The sequence below is a fragment of the Chironomus tepperi genome, unplaced genomic scaffold (assembly GCF_022539635.2).
Source record: "Chironomus tepperi strain 1889 unplaced genomic scaffold, CSIRO-AGI_Ctep_v1 contig_445, whole genome shotgun sequence".
In the NCBI taxonomy this organism is placed as follows: Eukaryota; Metazoa; Arthropoda; class Insecta; order Diptera; family Chironomidae; genus Chironomus; species Chironomus tepperi.
The window spans coordinates 8,230,566-8,258,478 of NW_027226567.1; the positions used below are offsets into that span (position 1 = coordinate 8,230,566).

The following is a 27,913-nucleotide window of genomic DNA, read 5'->3' on the forward strand; positions in this document are numbered from 1 at the left end:
TAATTAAGAAGGATAAAAGAGAGTTTATTTATTATTTTCATGGAAGAACAAAATTAACCAATCTAAAGCAACAGCCAAGAAGAAGATTATCATCTGCCAATTTGCATCATCACATTTTCACAAACAATTGTCAATATATATCTATATAAATTTAAAATTTTTTTTCTCAATTTTCCTCATCTCTAATTAATTAGTAATTATTCAGGATGGCAATAAAGTTTTTTTTTTTGTATGAAAAATCGTTGGTAGTGATTATTATCCAATTACTTGTTTTTTCAAAAAAACTAAAACAAATTCAAAATCAAAACATCAAGGAACAATCAGCACGTCACATGGCCATCATCGTGTCACAATTTAAACATTTTTTTTTTTAATTTCATCAAAAATCAGTCCATTTTTTTTTAAAAAAAAAAGCCTTACGTTCCATACAATTTTTTTTAAACTTCCGCGTGGAACACGGAAGGTATTTCTTTATATCATCTGTAGAAAAGAAATTCGATCATAACCAAGTAAATTTTTCTCCTAAAAACGATTAATGCAGACACAAATCTTACATTTTTTAATAATTTTTGTTTTTTTTTTGAGTACATTTACGAGCAGTTGTGCCAAGTACATAATTCATCTTTTTTTTTGACAACATTTTTTTTATTTTGCTATTTAGCATTCATATAAAAATTAACATTTTAGGAAAATACATTTTAGCATTATTTTTAATTTTTTTTTTTTGTGTTTGTGACAACCCTGTCGCTAGTTCCCTTAATAATATTAATAATTTTTTCTCTCTATTTTGTTTTTCTTTTTTGTTTTCTAAATTTTTTTTTTTGGATAATATCGTTTAAGTCATGGAAATTTTTTGGGTGAAAAATTGGACTTTTTCTTAAAAATTAGAGGAAGTGGAAGGATTTAGAGGGTTGTATATCCTTGAGAGAAGCGCATGTTAGCTATTGGTCATTAGTCATTTTGAAAATGTCTAGAATTAGAACCGATTCAACTGATATGACAAGAAACAGTGTACCATGGTTTCTTAAATCATTGAGAAACTCGATTTTGATGAATTCTAGATTCTAAGACTGAGACCATGACCAATATTGAGATTTACATTGTGACTGAAGTCCGAGAAAATTCCTCGAGGTCTCAGCTTCGATAAATCACAAGACTGTGACTCGGAAATCTTGGTCTAGGTCTCGAGAGCCTTTAAAGAATACCACTTGACCTTAATGTATCGTACCATGCACAACTACAATGTGATGATGTGGTTGTACCAACTCGTATAATAACAGTACCGGAAAAATTGAATCATGGCTCTCAATACATCCAATTTAGTAAATTGGTTTAGAAAAGGATTAAATTTAGAATTCAACATAAACATGCAACAGGTGTGCAGAAGGGGATGCATAAAGAACGAGCAATTCTAAATGCTTATTCAAATTTAGTTTGACTCAAAAAATCTTAAAGATTTTTAAAATCTTCAAACTTAAAAAGAATCTGTGGGTTTTTCCTCAAAAAACTTCTTTATATACCGCTCGTGTATCCATATCCTTGAATAAAAGTTTACATCACGAGAAAGGAAATTAAAATTTAACACGTGTAACATGTAAAGAAAAAGTATTTTTTCATAACAAAAATTTCCATTACAAATTCGATATTAACAGACACATTTGGGAAATTGAAATGACAAATTTGTACGAGTGAAGTAATCCACTAAATTGAGTTTTGGAAGAGCTTTTTTATACATATTTTAAGAAGTCTTTTTTAAAGTCGAGGCTTTAATAATTTTGAAAATATTTTATTTTTTATCAAAATTTACAAAATTTCAATTTATCCACAAATTTTTCATGAAATTTCCAACTAGGAGGTTCAGCAGGTTTAAATTATAAGCTTTAGAATGCAAGCTTATCCAAAGTCTTTTCAATCAATATTATTGACTTTTTTTGAAAATGTAAAAATACGATTGCATGAACTAACAAAATGAGATTTTATTCTCAGAACTTAAAATTCAATTTAAGTTAGATTAAAGCTTATTCGTGGGCAGTGTCGACTGTAATTGACGAAGTATTTGAAAAATTTTAAGCAATTTAGAATTAATTTAAAATTTAGGAAAATCTGAATGGAAATTCAAGAATCTTAAATTAAAAATTTAAAATTTAAAGAATTTTTGAGATCAAAATTCAAAAAAATTTGAGCGAAATTTTGAAATTAAATTTCAAGAAAATTTTGAAATGAAAATTTAAGAAAATTTTGAAATTAAAATTTAAGAAAATTTTGAAATTGAAATTCAAGAAAAATTTGAATCGAAAATTTATAAAAAATTTATAAAACTTTGAATTCAAAATTTAAAAAAACTTGAATTTCAATTTTGAATTAAAAATTTTGATTTGCAAATTTAAGAAATTTGAATTAAAAGTGAAATTTGATTTCAAATTCAAATTGACATTTAAATAACTGAAATAATTCTCATAAACTAGATTAAAATTCATTCTTAAATTCTTGTTAAACTTCTGCAATACCATAAAATTTCCAAAACATCTTCACATAGCGAATCATTTCACCCTTAAAAATTCATCAATCCCTGCTTACAATAAATTTTTTTATTTATTATAATGAAATATATATCTATTCATTTGTTTAAGACACCAATTTTTCATCATTTTTCAATTTATTTTTTCTTCTTTGTATTTTTTTTATTATTAAATAATTTCTTATGAAAATAATTCAATTTTTTTTTTGTTTTTATTTTGCTCCTTCAATATTCAACATTTAATTTAATTTTATCTTTAAATTTGTCCAATAAAGTTATGATTTTTTTTGAAAAAATAAACACAAATTTCTTCTGTTTTTATTTTATTCGTTTTTTCATTTGAGATCTTTCAACATTTAAAATCTGTCAGAATCTTTCACTTATTTGTAGTTTATCCAATTTCTGGGATGGAAATCGCTGAGATGGTGAGTTTTGTTGAATTAATTAAGGAAGTTTGGGGATGAGATCTTTGAAAGATTGAATATAGTTTAGAGATCCATAAATCCCTGAGCAATCAGGATGCAATAAAGTAGTTTTAAAAGTGAAATAATAATAGCAGCTGTAAAAGACATCAGAAGTGAGGATTTTAACCTAGTCTGATTAGTTTTGAGGTCTGTCTTTTTCATTTTGGGTAATTTTGTAGAATTTTCTTCAATTTTTGATCAAAAATATTGAAAATTTTGAATTTTCTTCTTAAAAATTAACCAAATCGGACAGAAATCCGCTAGAGGCTCTTTTAGGGAGCTTTTAAGGACAATGCTCGATTCCTAACACCAAATGGAAGCCGTTCCCTTTCAAAATTTAGGCAATTATTGCCGCAATCAAAATTTAACTAAAAATGCAGACTAGTTTATCTAATTTTTAAAAATAATAAGTTTTTATTCGAAAATTGTATCCAAAAAATTCCAAAAATATTGCAAAATTTCCTCGTTTTTTATCGAAATTTTGAGAAAATTTTTTAAATTTTATAAAAATAATTTAGAAAAAGTCAACAATAATTAACAGCTGCAAAATCCAGAGTTTAAAGTCTGAGTCAACTTCAAACTCTATCCAAGTCTCTGACATTCAGTCCAATTCCGTCCAATTAAGTGACAATAAAAATTTATCCAAAAAAATTGTTCATAATTTAAAAATTTAATAAATTCCAAGAATTCTAGAATTAAGGTTCCAAACTAGACGACCAACAAAATCACCATCGAGACTTCCCCGTCCCAGTGCACAAAAATTTTCAATTTAAAAAAATTCTTTTTACAAAGATTCATCAGGACATATATTTAATATATAACGATTTTATTATTATTTTTCATATTCCAATAATCATTTCAAATTTTTAATTTTACGTACATTGGACGTTGACTGTGTAATTATTCTTCATTTATCTAAAAATGTCGTTAAGAAAGGAGGTAGCATTTAATTTATTATTTCATTTTTTAATTTTAATTAATTAATTTTTTATATTTATTTCATCATACTATTTGTGGTGAAAATCTTTATTTCTTTTTTTCATCTTTGTGTATGGCTATTCATTAATTAATTTACTAAAATTTATTTTCTTCGTTTTCATTCTTTTTTTTTCAGATTCTACAAAAAGAGAAGAATTTATAGTTTAATTATTTATTTTTTTGTACACAATATCCCAAATAAGACCAAAAGTACACGTTTCATCTTTTTGACATTTAATTTTTTATTTCACGAGTACTTGACACCTTTCAAATCCAATTTTTTTTTCTTTGTTCCCCGACTAATTACATTAATTACAAAAATTTCTTTGAAACTCTTTCGTTTCATTTCCAATAATTTTTTTTTGTGTTTTTGATCATCACTTTTTATGTATCAAAATAATTACTTTTACTGTCCATAACAAATATATTTATTTATTTTTTAATCTTTTTTGTCTATAAAAATGCCCAATCACTTTGCATCCCTCGTAGTAAAATATATGTAGAACAAATGTTAAGACCTGAGTGACATTGTCAGGTATGTAGGTTGTCGTGGGCTAGGGTCAGGCAAAATTGTTAATTTTGTAGTATTTCTCGATTTTTACAATTTTTAAAATCAAATATCGCAAGTTTTATAATTTTTTTCAATAATATCTAACCCTTGGCCGTTATAGAGCCTTGATGTTGATTTGTCAAAATTATTTATTTGGTCCAATCGAGCTCTTTGCAACCCGACTGGTTACTAGTTGAAGACAAGTTAATTAAATGCTAGTTCCAATGCTTTTTGTCAATTAGGGCATTCGTTAGAGACGTTAAGATATCTTTAACAATAGATATTCAATATTTATAGTTTAGAGCTTCAAGTTGAGTTGGATTTTGTAGGAAAAGTAGCCTTCATAGGAACCTTGAGCCTGCATTAAACTCTGCCTAAGCTAAACTCCACGATATACTAGTGTTCAGTCTCACAGAAAGATAGCAACCTTCTCAATTTGGAACTTGTTACTCAAATTTCTACTGAACTGTAAAACTCGAATTTTATTAGAATTTTTTATCAAGCCGACCCAAATGGGTAAGAAATATGTTTATCAGTAAACTCAATCATTATAATGTAGTATAGTCAATTTTGTAAGATACTCAAGAGCATGCTCCTTTTCAGTTCGGGTTCCACGTAGGGGTCCACTTAGGTTTTAGCTATCTTTTAACGATTTTAATAGTTTAGGCTTGATAAATGCCTTAACTAATAGGTTACCACCAACTTTTGTATATTTTGCATCAATTAAGAGCCCTAAATCATTCTAGCAAATCAACACTAAACCTCCAATTTGACAAAACTTACCCAACATCATCACTCAGTAAATGGATGGTTTTTGGGTTCTTCGTAAGATAAAAGAACATAATAAAGAAAAGAAATTTCAACTTGGCGCGAGATCACTTTGTGTATATTATACATACAATATTTATAAATTTTTATGCTGAGGTTACATTTTATGTACATATCTTCCTTCTGGTGCGTTAGTACGTTTTCAATTATCATCATTTTTTGTCTAATCATCAACATCGTTCCAATTTTTTTCTTAGAAATTCCAAAAATTATAATAAAAAATGAACTAAGTATTCAAAAATGTTATAAAGTATAAAAAAAAATTGTAATAAAAAAAAAGGAAAATTTAATTCGAAATTTTGCGCGGTGTCTGTTGTTCATCGGAATCAATATCTGGTGCAGACCAGCGTCGCTTTCGCGATTGAAGATCATCGTAATCATCAGCAATTGATGCATTCTTTGACATGAGCATAGGCAGTTTGTCAGGTGAATTATTATTATTGTTCAATGAGGTATTTATATCATGCGATTGAAGATGTGCTGATACATCATCCTGATTTAAGAATGGTGCATATGATGGTATTCGACCTTGACTTGCGGCAGCAAAGAGTGACATTTGGAGATTATAAAGCGATGGTGAATATGGACCGATTTGACTGCTTGTTATTGTTGTTTCGGTTGCAGTCGTTGGAATCGTTGATGGACGCCGTGAGAGATTTTGTGGCATCAAGTCTGGCTGGTGTTGATGTTGATGCTGATGCTGATGCTGGTGTTGTTGATGCTCTTTTGTTGGTGGCTGGAAAATCTCTCGTGGTCGTTTTTGTGCCATTGGACTTAATGGCGGTGACTTTTGTTCTCTTGGTTTCAATGAAATACAAACATCGCCGACTTGTAAGCGTTGACATTTTAATCCAAATGCTTGCATTGATCCATCTGGATCACATGATGCCCATCCCTGTCCATAAACGAAAAATGGATGTTCCATTTTTGCTTCAATATCAATCTAAAAAAAATTGTGAACATGATTTAGTAAATTTAGTTCCAGTACAGAAGATTTCATCCAATTACTCACCTTTGATCGATTATTATCGTAACTGAATGTAATCATTACATAATTATTGATTGCTGGTAAGATTTTAACAACCGTTGAGTCAGCAAGTTGAAGATCTTGTGATTTTTCTGCTGACATAACAAAATCTTCGGTTCTTAAATCCTCAACGCGTCTCAGTGAACCATTACTAAGTTCAATAAGTGATCCACGTGTAAAATTCAAGTACGAATTACTGCTTATCGGTGAACTGTATATTTTTTGTCGTGGGATGGTAAAAAAAAGTGATTAAAAATTAGCAACAGATGTTCAAGTTCCATTTTCCTTAAATTACATACCGATTAGCTGGATGATTTATTGTACCATGTTTATTGTTATTGTTTTCATGTGGACGTGTTGTTGTCAAAATACGATGCTTTAGAGAACCTTCTTTGCCGGAAGGCACTTTAAAATTATTATTGTTACTGCTGCCATTATTATTGTTACTATTAACATTTCTCGTATCATCATTTCCAATTAAACGTTGACCCGATGATTTTAATTCCTTTTCTTTCATTGGATATGGATGATGTTGATGATGTCCATTTGACAATGATGACATTGAGTGAGATCTTTCATTTGTTGATTTGTGTGGGATATTTTGTTGTGATAATGTATCAGCACTGGATTGTGTTAGAGATGATGTTGTATAAGAACTTGAGCCATAAGAGGCTGCTGCTGCTGCTGCTGCAGCAGACAAATATGATGGATATGCTTCCAACTGTGATGGTAAATATGTTGGACGACTTGGATGATGTTGTGAGTAGGCAGAACGATGTGGAAAAATTGGAGCACTAGAAATTTTTATGAAAATTTATTAAGTTTTGTTTTATTGGACATAGCAATAGCAATATCATACCTATAGCGATTTCCATAGAAACTGTAATTGAGTGCCTGATAAGCATTACTTCCAAGACCAGTTGGATATGATGATGTTGATATTCTGGGACTGCTTGTTGTGGCAAATGATGAACTTGTCGTACCCAATCCAACAACATCAATTTCTTTCTCTAAAGACTCTTTCTCTGACGTCATATTTTGACGTGAATTTTGATGATTAACAGCCAAATTAACAGGTCCATTTTGTTCATGATGATGTGAGTATTTATGTGGTGGTGACGTCGCCGATGGTGATAGACCATTCATTAATTTAGGCTTTGGTCTGGCAAATTCTGTTGATCCCGACATCGGTGGTACAAATTGAACGTCACTTGACACTGGTGGACGAATAAATGATGGATAAAAACCGGATCCTCCACCGGAATGAAGCTCAACTGCTGAAAGCATTTAAAGTCAGTGCACAAATGCACTAACAAGTTGTTCGGAAACTAAATTCTATAATTTATTTTTCACGATAATGTTACAAAAACTGTAAATAAAGGAACAAGAATAAAAGGTACGAATTAGAATTAATTCATCGTCATTTGTGTATGCAGTCGGTATAAAATATTCTAATGCTGTAAGCACGAAAGTGTTTTCGTGATTCTCGGTCGCTACCAAAAAAAAACAAATCCTCAATAAATTTAAATTTAGAATGGAAAAACATGGCACCGCATTGATTCTTTTAAGTGCTTACAAAATAGTTTATTTTTCTGTGTAAATCCAACTCAATGTCATTGCCAAGGTCGTCGTTGGCCTAAATAGAACTAAAAAAAAGAGTATTGTGGCTTTTTACGTTACCACGTTAAATGTAAATGAGAGAAAAATTTTTTGTTTATAAAAGTTTTTTTTTTCCATACCCGACAACATTTCTCTCAGTTTCTAACCGAAACATGTGTATAATTTGCTTCTGGCACACAACGTATGAAATTGTGTAACAGTCTAATGTCATCAACTTAAATTTCACTTTAATCTTTTTTTGTGTTGCTGAAATGTTTTAAAAAAGCTTTATGGATGTATCATACGGTCTGAGTCCGAGTGATACAGCTGATGGTCAAGCAGTCATGCCTAAGCTTGGAATATCAGCCATATGGACGGCAAACGGAGGCAGCTTCCATTTGGTGTTACTATAAGAAGATCTCTGACTCTCTGAACGGTAAATGAGCTCATGGACGACCAATGAACTCTTGGAAGGGAGCTGACGATAAAGATAGTCTTGCGCTTGATATTGGAAATTGGCATATGGAACCCAGCTATAGAGCAACTTAAGGCGACAACTGTGATTTATCATGGATTACAATTGATTTGTACAGCCAGCGAAGTAAGTAAGGACTAGCGGGGCATTCAAAGTTCCATGGTGGAGCCCAGAATTGGCAGGAATTTAAAGTCCTGACTCCAAAAATCCAAAAAGTCCGGACTCCATTTTTTTTTTGGAGTCCAGGACTACACATTGGAATTCTGCCAACTCTGGTGGACCCTTCCTCATCTGTGTCGCTCGGAAAACTCAATCCAAAATTACCGAGAATTTTCTTTTGTATGGCCAACATTTGTGTCGATGGCTATTGTGCGTGTTCGAGTAAAACCAAATTCTTGGTATTTTGCTCAGGATGAATTTAGAACAATTCTGATGAATTTCATGGAAGCCCATCAGAATTACATTTTTTTTGTGTAATATATCTTTGATATCATTCAGCGTAAAGTTGACTGAATCAAAAATAAATAATGAAAAATTCATGAATAATTTAAATCTATTTTTGGGGAGGGTTGATATCAGTTTAGTCATTCATCAAAATTCAACAGATTAAATGGAATTGTGATTATTTAATGGAATTGAACAGTGTCTATAGTATTTTGACATTTTGTGTTTATTTTAGGAATCTCTTATGTTGTAGAAGACATGCCTAGATTTCACTGATGAGACATGGTGTAGAAAAAGGAGGAGATTCTGATTTTAGACCAGCGTGAGTCTAACAATAGGACGGATTTAAGAAAATTTGGCCTTGAGCCATAGAGTGTCGTGAACTTGCTTTGATACTGATTTTTGTATAAGTTTGTGCCAAATTTGAGGACATGCCGGTATTATTCGTCTTTGTTACTGTAAGATTACCTTTATTTCCTTACATTTAGATGCTATCAAATTCAATTCTGATGTTTAAAGCCAACAAGTTCGAATAAAGTCATTACCATGAGTCATAGGCTTGTCTAAGCCTTGAATACAGCAGAACAGACTTCTGTTCCTGGCTACAACGAATATTAAATTTATTCAACAGAAATAAGTCTGTCTTCAACTGACTAATCCAAAATGGCCATAAATATTAATTATTCCTCCCCAATGCAATCTATTGCAGCACATACTTATAAAAAGAGAAACTGTAAACATCATATGTGTTTACAAACTGCAAGCTATTAATTATCAAAAGCTTTTTTACTCCTGCCAAACGATGCTGTTCATTATAATATCTTTTTGAGAAGAAGTGAGGAAAGGCAAAATAGATTTGAAAAACGTGGATGCATTTTAAAAATCACAAACGCCACTAAAGGATGCATCCGTTCCAATTTGTCTTGACATCAAAAAATCTGAAATTCAGATTTGATGTGCTGCTTAAAATATCCGTTCCTATTTCAACAGATATAATTTCAATATTGACCACAAACATGAACAATTTCGAACTTTTGTGCTTAATATACATTAACGACATAAGAAAGTTCTTATTGAAAATTGAAATCAATTCCAATTTCTCTTCTGACTTGTAAATTCTCTTGTGATGAATGCAAATATATTTGTTCTGTACAACAACTAAAGCCTATAACTGCCTATGTATATCATTTACAATTTACTTTAATCGTAAGCAGCGACAATAGAATTTTTATTTACATTTTTTTCTCCTACTTCTTATAGTCAACCATGTTTGGTAAAGCATTTATTTGCATTTATCGCCTTTTTGTTTATGAATATAGACGACAAAAGGTTTCTGTCATTTTCATTTTCAGTAGGAGATGTATGAGACATAGACGTATTATGAAATTTCATTCTAGTTTTTTTTTTATTATTTTTATTTTCATTCATTAATTTACGGGGGCTATCTACAATGGATGTATTTGTGTCTCTTTATCAGTAAAAAAATTCATTAAATATCGTTTCGTTTTTTATCTGTTCCATTTCTCTTTGACTTGATTAGTGAAATTTTTATATTTTTTTATAAAGGAACAAAAATGTCACATTTTGTGGAGGGGTTGAGTGAATGTTTTGTAGTATTTTGAGTCCTTAACCAATATGGCTGTCTGAATCTTAATTATTATAGGATTGATTTTAGGATTGGTAATCTAGCTCGATGTATGCGATGTCATGCAACATCGACTTACTCGAGCAGACAAGGAGCATGCCCAATTATGTTGATTGAGTAACTCATGATCAAATTTTAACAACACAGCCTCTAATGTATTTTGTCCACTCGGGATAGAAGCATGGTTATAGCAAGCAAGTAAGTACAGCACTCATTGCACAGCTCTTATTATTGTATTTTCCCAAAACACAAAAAAAAAATCCAACACAGAATGTCAAAAATTACGTTACATCATGTCAAAACAACTCCTATGAATGATTATTGTCGGCCGTTATCTTATCATCATTATCAGTGACAGAAGGAACAGTCTATCTAGACTAGTTAAAGAGACGAATATTCATTATCAATGAATTTTCATTGACTTTAGTAAATATCAAATATTTTCTCATTTCTACACATTTATTTTATTATTTTTTTTTTATCGCCTTCCCAAAGTCATTCCATCTCTTTTCACTTATTTCTGTCTCTCACATTGCCCTTGCTGTTTCCAACTAAAATTTTATCGTTGACCAAATATGAATGGAGTTTCCGTTTAACGGCGGCATGTTGTGACTTGTCACATGCATGAATCATTCACGAATTGTTGTGGAAAAAGAAGAAATAAATAAAAAAAATATTGTACTCTATATAAATATACATGCATGCCATATACATTCTCGTACACACTAATGATATCTCCTACTCATTCTATTCAATCGTACAAAAAATAGAGAATTTAATTTGTTCATTTTTTAAAGCATTTTTCTTGCAGAAAAAGACAGTATTGTCCGCAGTTTGTCCGTCTGTCGGTGTGTCCGTCGGTCCGACTGTCCGTCGGTCTGTTTGTCCGTCGGTCTGTCTGTCCGTCGGTCTGTCTCTCCGTCGGTCTGTCTGTCCGTCGATCTGACTGTCCGTCGATCTGACTGTCCGTCGATCTGACTGTCCGTCGGTCTGTCTATTTGTCGGCCTGTCTGTCCGTCGGTCTGTCTGTCCGTCGGTCTATCTATCCGTCTGTCGCTTAACTACCCCCATCATTTTAAGCCTTTTTGCTTATTGTTTGTGCTTTAGCCTAGACAGATGACAGCCAAAAACCCAAATTGAATGGTGCACCGGAAAGCTTAAAATGCGCTTCCCTCGGTCACGAGTGACCACTTCTTTTCTAGTTTTTACTAAGTGCTGATCAAAATAATTTATTTATAAATGATTAGATGGAAGAAGAGTACGGAGAGGAATTAAAATTCTCACGAAAATAATTATTGAACTTTTGGAATTGGGGAACAAAACAGAATTTCGAGTAGATTGATTATCTCGCGTGAAAATAAAAATATTGTAAATAGTCTGGAACTTTATATTTTCATGATTTAATAAATTTTATTTCTGGTTATCAAGTTGTGGAATATTTTTTTTGTTCAGGAAATTCAGATGGAGATTGTCATCTGTTTTACGAGTGATTTGAAATTTATGAGCAATTAGTTGACAATTTTTTAAGGAAATTGTGAAATAGACTGAATTTTGGACATTATTAGTAACATCATTTGGAGATTACCCTCGAAATTTTGAGAAGTGTGAATAATTACTGAGGATTAATTTGATGAATTTGTGTTATTTATTTTTAATTTTATAGTAAAGGATTCATTGACGGGTGATGTTAGTGACAAATATAATTTTTAAGCACTATGGTGGGGATTCAACAAATCAATCCCGGGATTCAAAACCCTAATGTCAACACATGAGTCATCTTCTTTTATAAAATTACACTAATCGGTTAATCCATCCAATAATCCGGCCTAAGGCCGACGTGACTCTGATTTAGTGCTAAACTCGATTTAAATCGGGCACCATACCAGAGTCACGTTATCTAGTTTCCGGATTTTGGATTTATTAACCGACTTGTGCTTTTCGGGCTTCTATCTCATATCATAGTATGTCTATCAATTTTGCTATAGTCCCGAGTGGAAAATGGAGATTAGTCAAACGTATAACTAGTTAAATACTTGACATTGTATGGAAAATTACACAAACGTCAAGTTTTTTACTAGACATAAAGTCGACTAATTTCAGCCTTTTCTACTTCAGGATGGTTCAAAACCAAGCGAAGAAGAGCCAGTCACAATAAATTTATATGAAATTCAACAGAACCTTAAAAAACTACCATATGTACCCGAATAGTACAAATCGATTAATTGAACAAAAATTAGGTACCAAGCCTGAGTGACTTTGGTTAGTTTCCTCGACAGGTAACCGACTTGTCAAACTATTCTAGGAAGCTTGTTGCTAAGTAGGAAAGATTTCAAATCTTCCAAGATCATCTACAAATGCAAATAAGACACTTAATCTCATCTTATTACTAATGCTCACTTTCATAATTATTACTATGGACGTCATTAGGAGATGATTAGAAATTACGTGACTCTAAAGTAGGAGGAGTAGTTCAATGATTTTGTCACAGCTTGATCAAAAGAAAAGACATCCGATAATTATTTTTACAGACCATAAGAAGTAAACAACCCATTACCGACGGTTCGGTAATCCTGTCATTGCTTTTTAATCCACTTGAATTATTCACTCTTAAATGAACAAAAATACAAGATCCATAAATTCTCTCAAACGTCAAAATATTGTCACAAATCTTTCACAAAACGCTAAGTTATAAAACTTAAATTTTATTACATACAAATATGTAAATTCCGCCTTAAAAATCTCAAATTGCCGAAATTATTTTTTTACTATGCCATATCTTCATGGCGCCAATGATGTATCAAATAACATCAGGTATCATTAAACATAATTAAAGTTTTTTAATTTCTATTTACCTGAAATTTACTAAATTTAAATAATTTTTATTAATTCCGACACTAAAAACGTCAAGTATCTCCGACTCGACTCACAGTCTACTGATTAATTGTGAAAAAATAAATTTACAATTCAATTTTTTTTTTCAGGTTCGAATCTCAAATAAAAGTTTTTAAAAACTCAATTTTCTTATCAATAAAAAATTTTTTGAAAACAAACTCCGAAAAAAATGCTATTTTGTGCTTACTCTCCGTAAGTCACCCGACAACCCGAGTCCCAAGTCTATGCACGATTTAATCATAATCTAAACGAGGCAAAAAATACCAGAAATTGCATAGATTTTTTTTTTTTTCATTCCACTTCCAACCGTACGTTCATAAAGACGAAAAGGTTTTGACCCCATAAAGTATATTTAAAACTGATAGCGGATGAGATGAAAAAAAAAAAAAAGGAAAGTAATGAGATATTTTTTCAAGGACTGACCTCTATTCGTGTCATATGTTGTGTATGTCGCTACTGTGTCTCTCACAATTTTCATTCGTAAATATATATTATCTTCACTCATGTTTGGCTTCTTGGCTTTAATTCTATACTTATATATATTTATTTATTTTTCCCGATGGCTATAAATAGCTCGCCACTCAATTTACTTATGGAACATTCATTAATGACATGAGTGAGTGAGTAAGAAAATGTAGAAAAAAAAACCTTTTTTTTTTCATTTCGTGTCGTTATTTTACGTATATACCCATAGAGACATACGATAGATATTTTTAAGCTTCACAAAAGAATGTTGTTTAGCTTCCCGCAAAAATATTTATTTATTTATTTTTTTTCTGCTGCTGCTCGAGTCGACTGTATGGTTGGGGGTTGTTTAGTTATTACGTAACTCATGGTATGACAGAACATCGATTGCAGTGCCGTTATTGCTCTAAGCTACTCCTAGATTATATTATATTACGGAATTAAAAAAAAACCTGCTTTTTGACCCCCTACCCCCTAAAAATGTTTATTTTTTAAAGCGTGTTACTTAAGTTCTTCGTACAGACCCGCAAAATATTTCTTTGAAACAAAATCATGAACCAAGTTCAAGAACACCCCCTCCCGCTCCGCTAAGGGGACGTCACTTAATGCTCTTAGGTTTGAGATTTGGAATCCTCTTTATTCAGCCTAAGAGCGTTAAGTGACGCACTCTTATGGGAGGGGGGTGAGGAGTATTCTTCAACTTGGTTCATGATTTTGTTCCAAAGGAATACTATGCGGGTCTGTAAGAAGAACATAAGTAACACACCTTAAAAAAATCAAAATTTTGATGTGGTAGGGGTCAATATTGCCACCATAGGATGGAATTCTCAAGGGAAAAGACGTATTGGAGAGCTCCTAAAGCCTCATGACGTAGGACGTATAACCATAAGCCTTATAAACACAAAAGAACGTCAGTTTGATCCAAAAATGGATAATTTGCACAAATTTTGTAATAAGGCGATCAAAAGAGACAGATGGAAAGCCTTTCATAGTAAACTAGACTCAATCTGACCTTCGACACATGATTCCAATAAGTAAGTACCTACTATGCGAGTTTAAAGCCCCTGCTTTAACCCTCAAGTCATTTCCAAACATCCCCCTTATGTATATACATAGATTGTAGGATTGAATATGATGATGGAATGCGTGCGATGGCCCATTGATAATTTTCTTTTTTTTTTTTTGTTCTTCACATCTGATGGACATTTTCACATTTTTATTTATTTTATTTCTTTCCTTTTTGCCATTTGCCTTGTAATCTCCGACGTATTTCATATTTCTTCTTACGCTTTTTTATCACTCATACATACGGATTGGATTTATATCTTATTTATTTACGATATACAACATCATACATCATAACTTACCCTCAAAAAAAAAAGTAAAGTTTATCTTTACTGATTATAAATAAAAAGGCAAATGAATGTATGTATATTGTGGATATAAGAAGAGCATGTAGTTGAGATCAATGTCAATGTCTCTGGATGGAAATGTTTCAGCTTTTGTGAATGAGTTGTGTGATTTTGAGTATTTTTAATGGACTTGAGCAAATGTTGCGATTTTATGAGTTTGTTGTGGATTATTACTAAGTTTTGACTAATTTTTTGGTATGACTCAATGAACAGGTGGAAAAACCTGTATAGTTTAAGAATTTCATGGTTTTGACCGAAAACATCAGTTCTTTTAGGTACCTAAGCTTGCAGTTACCTAGCAAGGGAGGCTTACTGTGTAGAATTGACCGAAAATCCAACCTCAGTTCGGCATGACTCAATGCTCAGCCCAGAGTCGTTGAAATCGAGTCTCAGGCAAGAGCCATGCCGACACTGACCTTGAATCGAATTTTTGTCAATTTCTACGCCATATGCTTCCCGGTTAGGGTGTCTGAAAAACGATTTTGCCCAATTTTTGCGGTATTTGCTGACATTTTTGATGAACATCTGCTTTAAAAAAATTAATTTAATCTGAAACAGTTCACGTAGCTTTCCGAAACTTATCAACATTTTTGAAATTTTCTTAGTTTTTCTTAAGAAAAATAATTTAATATTAATCATCAAAGCCTCAAAAACCGTGGTTATGAAGGGTTCTTCAAATTTGTAATTTATTTTTCTTAAGAAAAATTTGTCGAATAATTTTTTTTGACATAAGTCTGCGTATCTTTAATTCCATTAAAGACCAACATAAATATTTTTCACTAAATTTCATGGTAAATTGGATAAAAAATTGTAAAATCACATAACCGCACTCTAGTGACTCTTATCGTAACTCATATGACGACAATGAGTTCCTATAAATCTACAGTGAATCATAGGGCTTTGAACTGCATTGCTGAGACATATTTCAGTTGAAAAATAGTAAGTTACGTTACAAGCGTCGCTTAAACTTGCCTGAAGGTGCGGATGAGATACATTTTATGTTTTGTAGCTAATTGGTAGCCATGTGGACGCCGAATGAAGACGGATTCCATTTGAAGCTATTAAAAGAGCTTCAGCGGAGCCTTAAGAGCCTTAGTCGATCAGAAATTGGGTGCAAGTCAAGCCCAAGCCGACGTGACTCTGACTTAAAACGAATTTCATTTCTCAGCGATCTGCACTGTACCTAATTTTGAATTAAGTCCAGGATGACGTAATTCTGTCTTAAAGCAAATGTCTCAACGGTCTAGTGCCCAATTTTGTATCAAGTAACTGATTTGCGCTATTCTTACCAGACAAATAGTTTGAATAGGTTTAATATACCTCAAAATTTTGAACAATTTAGCAAGTATTTAGTCCATAAACCCAACTTCATTCCACTCCTACTTCACTGACCCATCAAATTCCATAATTTCTCAATCGACCATAACAATTTCTCTCCAATTTCGCAATCCAATGCTTGAGTGAATCACAAGCACATAAACAAGAAGCAGACATTCATTCGACTCATGTTTTAAAACCGCTCTTACCTTACCTCTGACTCACAAGCACATCAAGTTCAAAAAATTGATTCTTTAATACTTAATAATCACGTTAATCCAAATGAAATTGGATTAGCAATAAAAAAAAGAGAATGAGAATCAAATCATAACGAAAAACTACATTATAGTACACATGGCAACAACAAGACTCATATATAATAAGAGCAACAACAAGAAATTCTGTGTATAAATGAAATTGTTGTTGTTGCTGTTTTTTTTTTTATTATTTTGTGTGTGAAAAGACGGACAGAGAACAGAGCAGAGGAGAAGAAAAAAAAAGAACAAGCACACGCGGTTACCGAGAGTTAGCGAATATGTATGAATAAAAAAAATGATAAACGATTCGGAATGGACAGGTATTTGTAAGTATGAGTATGATACATACAAAATAAATTCTATTTTTATACATAATTCTTTCTCTCATTTAATGTACTGTATATAGTGTCTATAGAAGCAAACAACAAAAACAACATTGGCAATACAAATTGGAATATGATGAATATATTTATATTTATTGTGACTTCTTATATTCTTGTTCCGTGGTTAGCAACTATATATATGTATGTATATAGTAAAGTCTACGGAGAATAGACAATCTACACAATCTCTGATTGTTTTTTAGTATTTTTTTTTTTTTAGAATATAAAGGAATAACGTCAGTGTTAACTAACCATAATCTATGTCTAAATCTCCCGAGTGACACACGAAATGGAAGTTGATTTCTGTTTTGTGTTCATATAAAAAATGAAAACTAAAGTCGTTCAAAATCATTGAGATTCAGAGCTGCTCTAAGGGGTTTCACGCTGTAGCACCGGCTTTTTGACTATGAAATAGGCGAATTGCGACGGTCTAACGAGTGAGGGTGAATCAAGACCGAAGCAATCAGTAGGCCTACAGTTAAGAGTGAGATCAGGAACCCCTATCAAGCAAAGAGCATGATCTCGAGAGTTTGCTCACCTTGAATTTACTAGGTGAGCATGATCATGAGCGTTGCTCTTAGTTTACTATGCTCTTGAGAGGACATTTTTTTGCCTACTGCTTGGGAATCACTCCATTGATAACGCTATCCCTAGCAGATAAAGAGCTTACTCTCAAGAGTAGAGAGCAACGCTAACGAGCATGCTCATCTAGTACATTTGAGGTGAGCAAGCTCTCGACTGAATTAAAGAAGCTATTGATACAGATAGTGTCACACTTGGAATTGGTAATTGGCAAGCGCTAGAGCTGGCTTCGCGCTAACTGAGGGAGGCCATGGATCACACTTTACCTGTACGTCCAGCGAAGTAAGTTAGTAAGTGTAGTTCTCGAAAGTGGTCGGCCAAAGAACTCATGGAAAAAAGCTGTCGATCGATAAAGTATCGCATTTGGAATCGGAAATTGGCAAATGGTAGCCAGAAATAGAGCTGATTTTAGGCGACATCTGAGAAAAGTCATGGGATCAATATTAATCTGTAAGCTCTCGATAGCATATTGTTTGAATGTTTGGATATTATTAGCGTATTGTCTTTTGGCTACAAAGGGAGGTTACAAAGCTACTTTTACACTGCATAATGATTCAAAACATGACAGAAGAAAAAGATTCTCATGACGAGTCTCGAACCTATGACCACTAGGTCGGTGTATCACAATTTTTATGTACCCAAGTACGAAACCATTCTGCCACTGAGCCACCTCGACCCACTAGGCGTCCATATGGAATTTAGTGTTATTAAAAGGGGGTTTGTGGAGCTTTTCAAGTTCTATGGCAGAACCTCTAAAGTTCCGTAGTAAAGCCAGTTTCATTTTATGCTACTCGGTCTCGCATACGCCAGCAAGAAAATGTACCCCAAAAGCTCATTTACATAGAATATAGACTCATTTTTTTGTGTTTTATTTTGCTATTATAATGTACACAATATCTTTCCTCTCTCTCACTCACTCACTTGTGCTCTCTTCTTCTATATTTTCTCTATTTATAGACCGCAAATATACATGAAAGAATGAAAGAAAAAAAAGTATCGGTTTTCACTGACCTTGAACTTCATTTTCATTTCTATTCACTTTTTTTTCTCTTTTATTTCATTTTCTTTTGAATGAATGAGGAAAAATATATAAATTTTTATATTCATAACTTACTGAGTAACAATTGTGAACCTTCACATTTCTTGTTTCAACTGTTCCTTCTTTTTTTAATATTTACGTTCTTTTCTTTTTTTTTGCTTACGTTGTGTGTTAATAATAATAATTAAAATTTGAGCATCCACATTGTATATACACAAAGATTAGCGTTGTTATGCAAAAATAAGCTTGGATTTTTTATTTTAATGTTCACTTTGCTCTGCTTTATGGGGTGATGTTGATGTGTATTGAAAGGTTTGTGGAACTTTGAGTATGTTGTATGGCTTCTTATATAGATTTTTATTTATGGAGTTTGCAAAATGGTAAATATTTTTGCGAGAATCACTGGATTGGTGTGGATATGAATGGAGTCTGGATGTATTTTTGGGTATTTACAGTTGATTGGAATTTATTTGAATTTTTACAAGATCGTTGAATTTTATAATCTAGTTTTCATTTGTAAAGCCATTAAATTTTCAGCTTAAGTTTAAATTCTACAAATTCGTTGATTTTTGGAACTCAACTGTCATTTTGAATTTGAATTTTACAATAACCGTTGAATTTTGTAATTAAATTGTTCTTTCAAATTTAAATTTTACAAATCCGTTGAATTTTAAAGTCGATTTTTTCAGTTTTACATTTAAATTTCACAAAACCGTTGAATTTTTGGAACCAAATTGTCAGTTTAAATTCGAATTTACAAATCCGTTGGACTTTAAAGTTGAATTTTTCAGTTTTCGATTTGAATTTCACAAAATTGTTAAATTTCAAGGTTGAATTTTCAGGTTTCAATTTGAATCTCACAAAATCGTTGAGTTCAGGAACAAAATTAGAATTTTTAATACTCGTTAAATTTTCAGTTTAAATTCGAATTTTACAAAACCGATAAATTTTCAGTTTAAATTCGAATTTTACAAAATCGTTAAATTTTGAAATCACATTTTACCTCGTTTTTTAATTCTAATTTAAATTCTACAAAACCGGTAAGTTCTTAGTATATTCCTGTATTATCGAAATTCACAAAAACTAATTCAAATTTCAAATGGCCGTTAAAAAAGTCAATTTTAAATCACAATTTATTTATTATCCACTATTAATGCGTTTTGATCACTCATCGATCACCATCATTAATTTTCATTTCCACTAAAATACACAAAAAAAAAAAACTAAGAATCTCTTTTTCAGCTATTCCGTTCGTGTTTGGTCTATTCGTGCGAAATTATCGATGAATCAATTAATTTTCACTTAAATAAACACATCCGTGTTGATATTTTCATTATAAATTTAAGCTCAATTATCGTTGAGTGTGTCTTTTCTCAAATGCCGTTCTATAAATTTTCAAACTTTATTCCTTTATCTGTGAATTATTGAAACACTTTTTTTTTGTGTATTATTTTTCAATTCTCTGTAATTAAATTCAAATTTGAACTAAATTCGTTGATTTTTGAGAATGAAAAATTTACTCCCGGCTCAAGTGACCTGAGCTTTACGAATGAACGATAGAACGAACGGAAAGGAAGGAAAAATGTGTGTGGAAAAGAAAATTCTCCAAAAAAAAAAAGAAAAACAACATGGAAAAAAAATCTGTTTTCGTGTTTTATGAGCGAGTAAACACATACTATATACAACGGAAAGGAACAAAAAAAAAGAAAAAAAAAAGACTTTTACTCTCAAATGTATGTTCGGCATTCGACATTGACTTCCATAGCAGCTCTCCCATTTCTATTTTTCTCCTATATATCTACATCTATATATATATTCGCATTTTTTAAAGCTTCATGGAACGTATGCTACGTGTTATGTCATAGCGAGAACAATTCGTGTACACAAAATTTTCATTCACTGCATTGACATACAGCACAAAAAAATACACAACATTCCATATCAATTGACGTGAAATGGAGGCAAAAAGTGATGGAGAATGAGTTGGATGAGGACGAGAAAATTTAAATATGGAAAAAAATGTCAGTTCTATGTCATAAGCAACATGATGAATATTATGCACGCATACACACATGTATTGGATATTAATTTATATTTTTCACATTTGCCGGCTTTAAACAAAATTATGCAAAATGACTCAATTGAAGCAGTAAGAGAAGAATGTGAGAGAGAGGAAGAGAAAAAATATTCTACGATAAAATGTTTGAAATTAGCATGAATGACTTCTGGGTAAGGGGGTGGATGGGGCGCATTTTTGTCGTGTGTGGATAGTAGATTGAGTACTGGTGGTTGAATTGAATTGTTGATCTGAATGATACATAATGAGTAATGTAATGCATTCTTAGTCCAAATGGATTCCAAACACCATTAAACTTCCAAATGGAGGTTTGTGTCGCTCGGTTTAGATCTATGAAGACATGCAAATTCAGTTGATCTATAAGAACTCATCAACAGCATCTAAATCCCGAGAAGACAAAACTACAGATGACAAGTTAATTTCCATCCAGATTTATAAGATTTTCAATAGCTAACATCATATCCCGAGAGACACATGGCTCTATTTGGCTGCCATTTTAAAGTCAATTAAAGTTCTGAATCAGTTAGAACTCCATTTGGATTGGTTGTAGCTAGCAGTGCTTGTGCATGCTTCATGTTCTTGGAGCGGCTACCTCCATGGACTTAAAACCAACTAATCTCCTGAAATTCAGTTTCCTGTCATTAAGTTAAATTCATTGGCAAGTCAAAAGACGTCTTCAAAGCACTTGGCATGATTTCATCGGATTCGACTAGAAACCACAATCACCCCGCCTTAAGGAGGTCGGATTCAGACTGTCAGGTTGCTTATAGTCACCAGCTGGAAACTATCACTAGCTATCAAACAATTAAGCACTTCGTAAAATGGTCCAAATAGCATGAATCAGTTAATTGATCAAAAATCAATCACCAAGTCAGTATGGCCCTAGCTTGATGGCTGATCCTGTTTAAATCCGGTACCATTTTAGAGTAACACCTGTCTGGTAATCCACAAATCTTTTTGATCTCATAATCATCACGTTTTCAATTCTAAATCTTTAATTCATTTAAAGCTCAAGAACAAATAAAATTCCAAAAAAAAAAAGAAATCCATCCAGTAAAAGCAAACATTGCAGCTCATCATTCCAGAAAGAATATTCGTTAAAATAAAATAAAAAAAATCTCGATTTTAATCAACCATGAAACAACAACTTTTTTCATACTTTGTTTGCATAAAAGCGATTTTTTTCGTGGAATTTATATTTGCTTGCAAAAAATCATTTTGATATACGATATTGATTTCTCGAAACGTACGCAGCAAAAATAAATATTGTAATATTAAAGTACCTAATGAATACATAGAATTGAATTTCATGAGAAATCAACTTTTGATGCTGATAAAGTGTAATTTTTTTGTTGTTTTTGTTGCTTCATATCGTTCTGAAATTATCGAGGAAAAACTAACATAATGCAATTATATATATTAATGGTTTGCTGATAAAACATCTATTGGCATGAATGGGGTTTGTGCGGTGGTGATGTTTGATTTTTAGGAGGGAAAACTGAGTCAAATTTGATCAAAAACTGTTCAAAAATGAGCCAACTTTGATCAAAAATTTGACTAATTTGATCAAAAATTGTTCAAAAATGAGTCAAATTTGATCAAAAACTGTTCAAAAATGAGCCAACTTTGATCAAAAATTTGACTAATTTGATCAAAAATTGTTCAAAAATGAGTCAAATTTGATCAAAAATTGTTCAAAAATAAGCCAACTTTGATCAAAAATTGTTCAAAAATGAGTCAAAATTGAATCAAAATTGATCAAAAATGAGCCAAATTTGATCAAAAATTGTTCAAAAATGAGTCAAATTTGATCAAAAACTGCTCAAAAATTAGTCAAATCATTCAAAATTGATCAAAAATTCAAATTAAGTTCAAAATTGACAAAACATCAATTGATCTCATTCCCCAATAGCCATCATTACCAATCAACCCTAATAACAGGCACAAAAAACAAGAATTTTATTTGTTTGAATATTCGAGTGAGTGAGAAAGAAAGAGAACAAAAAAAGGCGATAATGAAATGAAAATGTTTCGGTTTTCAAAGTTTTTAGCATTTTATTTCCAATTATCGCCTTTACTGAATTCCAAATGAGAACTCTGATAACATCAGTATTCAACAAAAGGCACTACTGTGTGTGTCCTCTGAGACCTTCATAATTTATCTCTAAGAAATTATTTTTGTGATATTTTAAAGAATATTCCAATGACATTTTTTGAAAGCTGCTTGTTGGGGAGGCCGAAGAAAAGGCCCGGACATTTCTTGTTGCCTATTTAATCGGAATTCTTAATAAAGATTTCGGGTCGGAATGCTTCGAAGAAAAAAAAAAAAATATTCACTTTGGAATTCTGAGCTTATTTTTGTAAACGATTTTGTTATAAGCTTTATGGTACTTTGTACCATACTCAAATCGCTCATACTTTATGTTTTTATGATGTTTACACAAAATACACAAAAAATTCCATCCGATACTATGCATTTCAGTATGTTATTGAATTTCTATCTGATTTACTAAGAAATGATAATATTATCTATGGCAATAGTAAGCTTTTACTATGGAATCATATTATACATTCCTTTGGGACTTTATTGGTCAAATTCACTCTCGGAATTTTTGGTTCAAAATAGAAGAAAATGGAAATGACAAAAAAATTGTTTTGACATGACCTAGAATACGCTGGAAGCTGTTGCAATAGTTTTTGGTAGATTTATGACCTTTGTAAATTAACATATGAATCTATCGGAATATCATTTAGTGACTTTGCATTCGACATAATTGACTTTTTGATCTTACTATGAGATTCTGCTTACATTTTGATGTCTATAAAGTATTATTGTGCATTATTGTTTGTATACTCAGGATGACAATTATTGAAATTTTGTCGCTAACAGGATGAAGCGGCAGTGTACTTAGAATCAAGTGACAGTTTCTAGGCCAATTTGGCAGTTTTTCAGTAAATTTTGTTGTTTTTCACAAAATTTGATTGTTTTCTTAGAATTTTGGTTGTTTTTCAACAATATTGAATGTTTTCCAGCGAATTTGATTGTTTTTACTCAAAATTTGGTTGTTTTCTAAGAAACTTGATTGTTTTTTAACATAATTTTGAGGTTTTTCAAGAAACTCTTGGAAAAATTTGATTGTTTTCCAGGAAACTAGTTGATTTAATACAAATTTGATTGTTTTCGTAGAATTTTGGTTGTTTTCCATTAAGTTTGGTTGTTTTTCAGCAAAATTTGGTTGTTTTTCAATAAACGCTTGGTGAATCTGGTTGTTTTGTAGGAAATTTGATTGTTTTCAAGCAAATTTGGTTGTTTTTAGGCAAATTGTATAGTTTTTCAGCAAAATTTTGTTTTTTTCAAGTAAACTTGTTAAAGTAAAAGATTAAGAGCAAAGAACTTAAAGAAACAAGCTTTTCATAGAGTATTTTGAATTGGAAACTTGGAACCAGCTTCAGATGACATCTAAGCTGGCAATGGTTCACAATTGATCCGTTCAATTATTGAAGCTAGTTGTTATGCCCAAAATATCATCACAAAACCCCAAACAACCTCTAATATGATTAAAATGTCAGCTTAAAGTAGCAATATTTTGATTGTATTAAAATTCAATTCCAACTGAATTCTCCGATAAATTTCCCCACAATTTTAATGCTTTGACACTTTTTTCCCAGAAACATTTTTATAAATATCTCATTTCAATATGATTTTACACAAAATCTTTTACAGTACATGAAAAAAGCTTTTTTTCTGAAAATTATTTATTACCATTGCACATAAAGGAATAAAAAATATTTCATTGGAAATAAATTTTACAATTTTACTATCAAAGGATTGTGTCCATAAAATACATTGTAAGCAAAAAGGGTTTTTCATTTTAAAATGGCTTTGAGCCTCAACATTATTATTCTGAAAAATCAATAAAAGCTTTTGAGTTGTCAATTACAAATATGATTCGAACTATAGAACCAAAAATATTGACGATTAAAAATTCATTTATTTTTGTTTAAGGAACTGTTGCATACTTTCTATGGCTTTTACATTAGCATCATTAAATGCCAGTTACTGTGTACGTAACAAACTTTTAAGCATCAAAGGTCAGTTTCGTCGAATTTATTCTATTGCTTTTGGTCATTAGTATTGCTCTATACGCAGTTACAGGACAGTTCCTCTTAGTTACTAAATTATTGAAAATTGTTGCATTTTTCGCCTTAAAAATGAGTCTAAATCAACTTTATGGTACCGTCAGAGTTTCTTCGTGTCTTACCGTTTATAGGGTGAGTTAGCGGTGCTCTAGAGAACAGGTTGTGCTGTACAAGTTAAGTTTTGAGCTAACTCTAGTTGGAATGGTACAGCAAAGACGTAAGGGTACCCGTATGTCGCCTTATTGGCATCAAAACATTAAAATTACATGGAAATACGCTTAACTAAGTCTTTAATAGTCTAGGACCAGTTTCTAGGTATGCATCTCCTCCTATGTGCATACTCTAGGGAATACTTAAAGTAGATGGATTCCTTGACTATTGGCTTAGGCGTAGGGGATGTAGGGGTGCATGTTTACCGAGAAATCGTCCCCTGGATACTGCAATCACTAATAATACCTAACACAAGCAATTAATTTCACCATCAAATCTGCTGCATCAGCTCTTCAACAACCTGAATAATATCCATTCTGTTACCAACATAAAATGACTCCCAATTGTCCATAGATACACATGAAATTAATACATTTTGCAGTATTTTGAGAAAGCATTCCGACTATCAATTCCAATAAATTAATTTAAACAATCCAGAATCTAGAAATTACTTATTTTCCTCGATCTCAATAAATTGAGGTGCATCAGCATTTACTCATAAAAAAGAATCTACAACTCATCATTTCAATTGTTTTCTTTTCCTTTTAATTGATTTAAATTATTCATTCAGATCGATTTGATGAAGTGAATGTGTATTTTGCGGTTGCTTCACGAATGATGTAATTCCATTTTTCTTCTGATTCTTACTAGAATCTTTACAAACAACACAAAAAAAATTCTATGGAAAATTAAATAAGTGCGAATTTCAATATTGGAAGTGAGAATTACAAATCGTAAGAATAAATAAGGCAATGTAAATTGGACAAAATGTTATTATGCAAAAAGGAAGGAAATGAAGGTTGTGTTGTTGATTAGAATAAGTTGTAGGACTTTCTTTTACGGGGGTGTGAAGGAAGGTTTGGGGAAGAGTTACAAAACAGGCCTAGCACAGGCATAAACCTTACAATTTCTAGATAATTTGCACGTTTTTCTTACAAAACCATACAAATAATCAAGAAATTGTACGGTTTTTGCCTGTGACAGGTGCCTGTTTTCTAACTTTGGTTTGGGGTCAATTCTCCTTTTTCCATCCTCTTTGGATATTCCCCCTATCTCCTCAGTGTAGACTAGTGTTACTCAAACCAGAGCTAGTAGGACTTAATTGCAGATATACATTCAATGGAGTTCGAGTATCCAAGGTGAAGTTAAGCTTGTCTCAAACTAGAGTCTATCTGGACCCCGTCGCCCGTTGGCAGCCAGAAATAAGCTATTTTCATTTGGTGTAAATGAAAAGGTTTAGTGGAGCTCAAAAAGCTCCATGGCCAAGCCAGAGTACAACTGGACCCACTCATGTTAGGCATCCATAAGGGTGTCAAAAGCGGCTTCCATTTGGTGTTAATAAAAGAGGTTTAGTGGAGCATTAAAAGCTCTATGGCAGAATCTTAAAAGCTTCTTAACAGAGCTTTAAAAGCTCCTTAATAGAGTCTTAAAAGCTCCTTGACAGAGCCTTATTCATTCGTGTCGCTCGGCTTACTCAATAAATTAACTCATCATTTCAATTATCCCCTAAAGCTTCCAATTAAATTGTTCACCTAAACCACAACATTAATTCTATTTTTATATGTAAAACAAATACAGGTCGATCATAGTAACCTAGACACAATTGTTACAACTTTATATCAAAACAGCTGTTGAAAAACTGTGCTACGAGTACGGATTATTTGAAATTCAATTAAATTCTAAAATGTTTAAATGACAACAGGAATGACTAAATTCATCAATACGTGAAAAAATTTGAAACTTCATGAGTCGACATTTATTCATAAAAGTTTATACAATATTCATGCTGTATTTTAAACTATAAGTACAACAAAGTTGTGTAAATAATATTTTATGAACCGTATAGTATGTGCGTTATCAGCGCGTATCAGTTTTACAAATTTTTGCCAGATGGCTGAGTGATAAGTATTTAAATAGTAAAAAATGTCTGTTTAATTCTGTTATGGGAATTGAATAACAAGTATGGATTATCATTTGAAATGTATCTAATTCAATTACGATGCAGGAAATGATTGAATTTTGGATTTTTATTTGAATTGAAATTTGAACGGTTTTTTGAGATTCAAAATTGTTTTTAGTTGCTCAGTGTGCTCAGTTCTTTTGCATAATTGCTAAGATTTGAGCAAATTAGTCAACAAAAGCTTTAAATCACAAAAGAATCAAAACAAAGGATTAAATCATCACAAGCTGTACATCTAGCACAACTCAAATAAACAGGACAAGCTTCACAAAGGTAAGAACAAGCCAAAGAACTGCTACAATATCAATTTTATAAACAAATTCCATAACTAAATGAGTACAACTGATTACATGCGATAAAGTCAGAGAATTATGCAATCATAAACTTACAAATCCGTAAATAAATCTGTACAAAAGATGGGAACTTAATAATTTTGTGTACAATTACGGATTGTCATTCACATAATCATTTTTTAATAGCATAATGGAATAAAACGATGTCTGAAGATTAAGAAGAACTTCCTTTATTTTGTCACAAATGTTCCCAAGAAGGTGAAATACAAAAATATCTCTTGAAATACTACACATGCGTGCGTATTATATAAAATATATACATCATGTCCTTATTAATGCTCAAATAAGCATATTAATT

General features: G+C 31.7%; 1 protein-coding gene across 2 annotated transcripts in view; it reads right to left on the reverse strand.

Annotated features, from left to right (window-relative positions):
• Positions 1–2,467: 2,467 nt before the first annotated feature.
• Positions 2,468–27,913, reverse strand: part of Atx-1 (Ataxin 1) — a 48,192-nt gene continuing 22,746 nt past the window's right edge. Inside the window, exons 1-5 of one of the 2 annotated variants that reach the window (XM_070650237.1) lie at positions 18,951–19,332; positions 7,225–7,734; positions 6,665–7,159; positions 6,351–6,576; positions 2,468–6,281 (exon numbers count right to left, since the gene is read on the reverse strand). In XM_070650237.1, coding sequence (XP_070506338.1) covers positions 5,625–6,281; positions 6,351–6,576; positions 6,665–7,159; positions 7,225–7,652 — 1,806 coding nt within the window. In that variant the 5' untranslated portion in view covers positions 7,653–7,734; positions 18,951–19,332 and the 3' untranslated portion in view covers positions 2,468–5,624. Of the gene's footprint in view, positions 6,282–6,350; positions 6,577–6,664; positions 7,160–7,224; positions 7,735–18,950; positions 19,333–27,913 lie in introns of those variants that run through there. The other variant, XM_070650236.1, reaches the window with a different exon arrangement.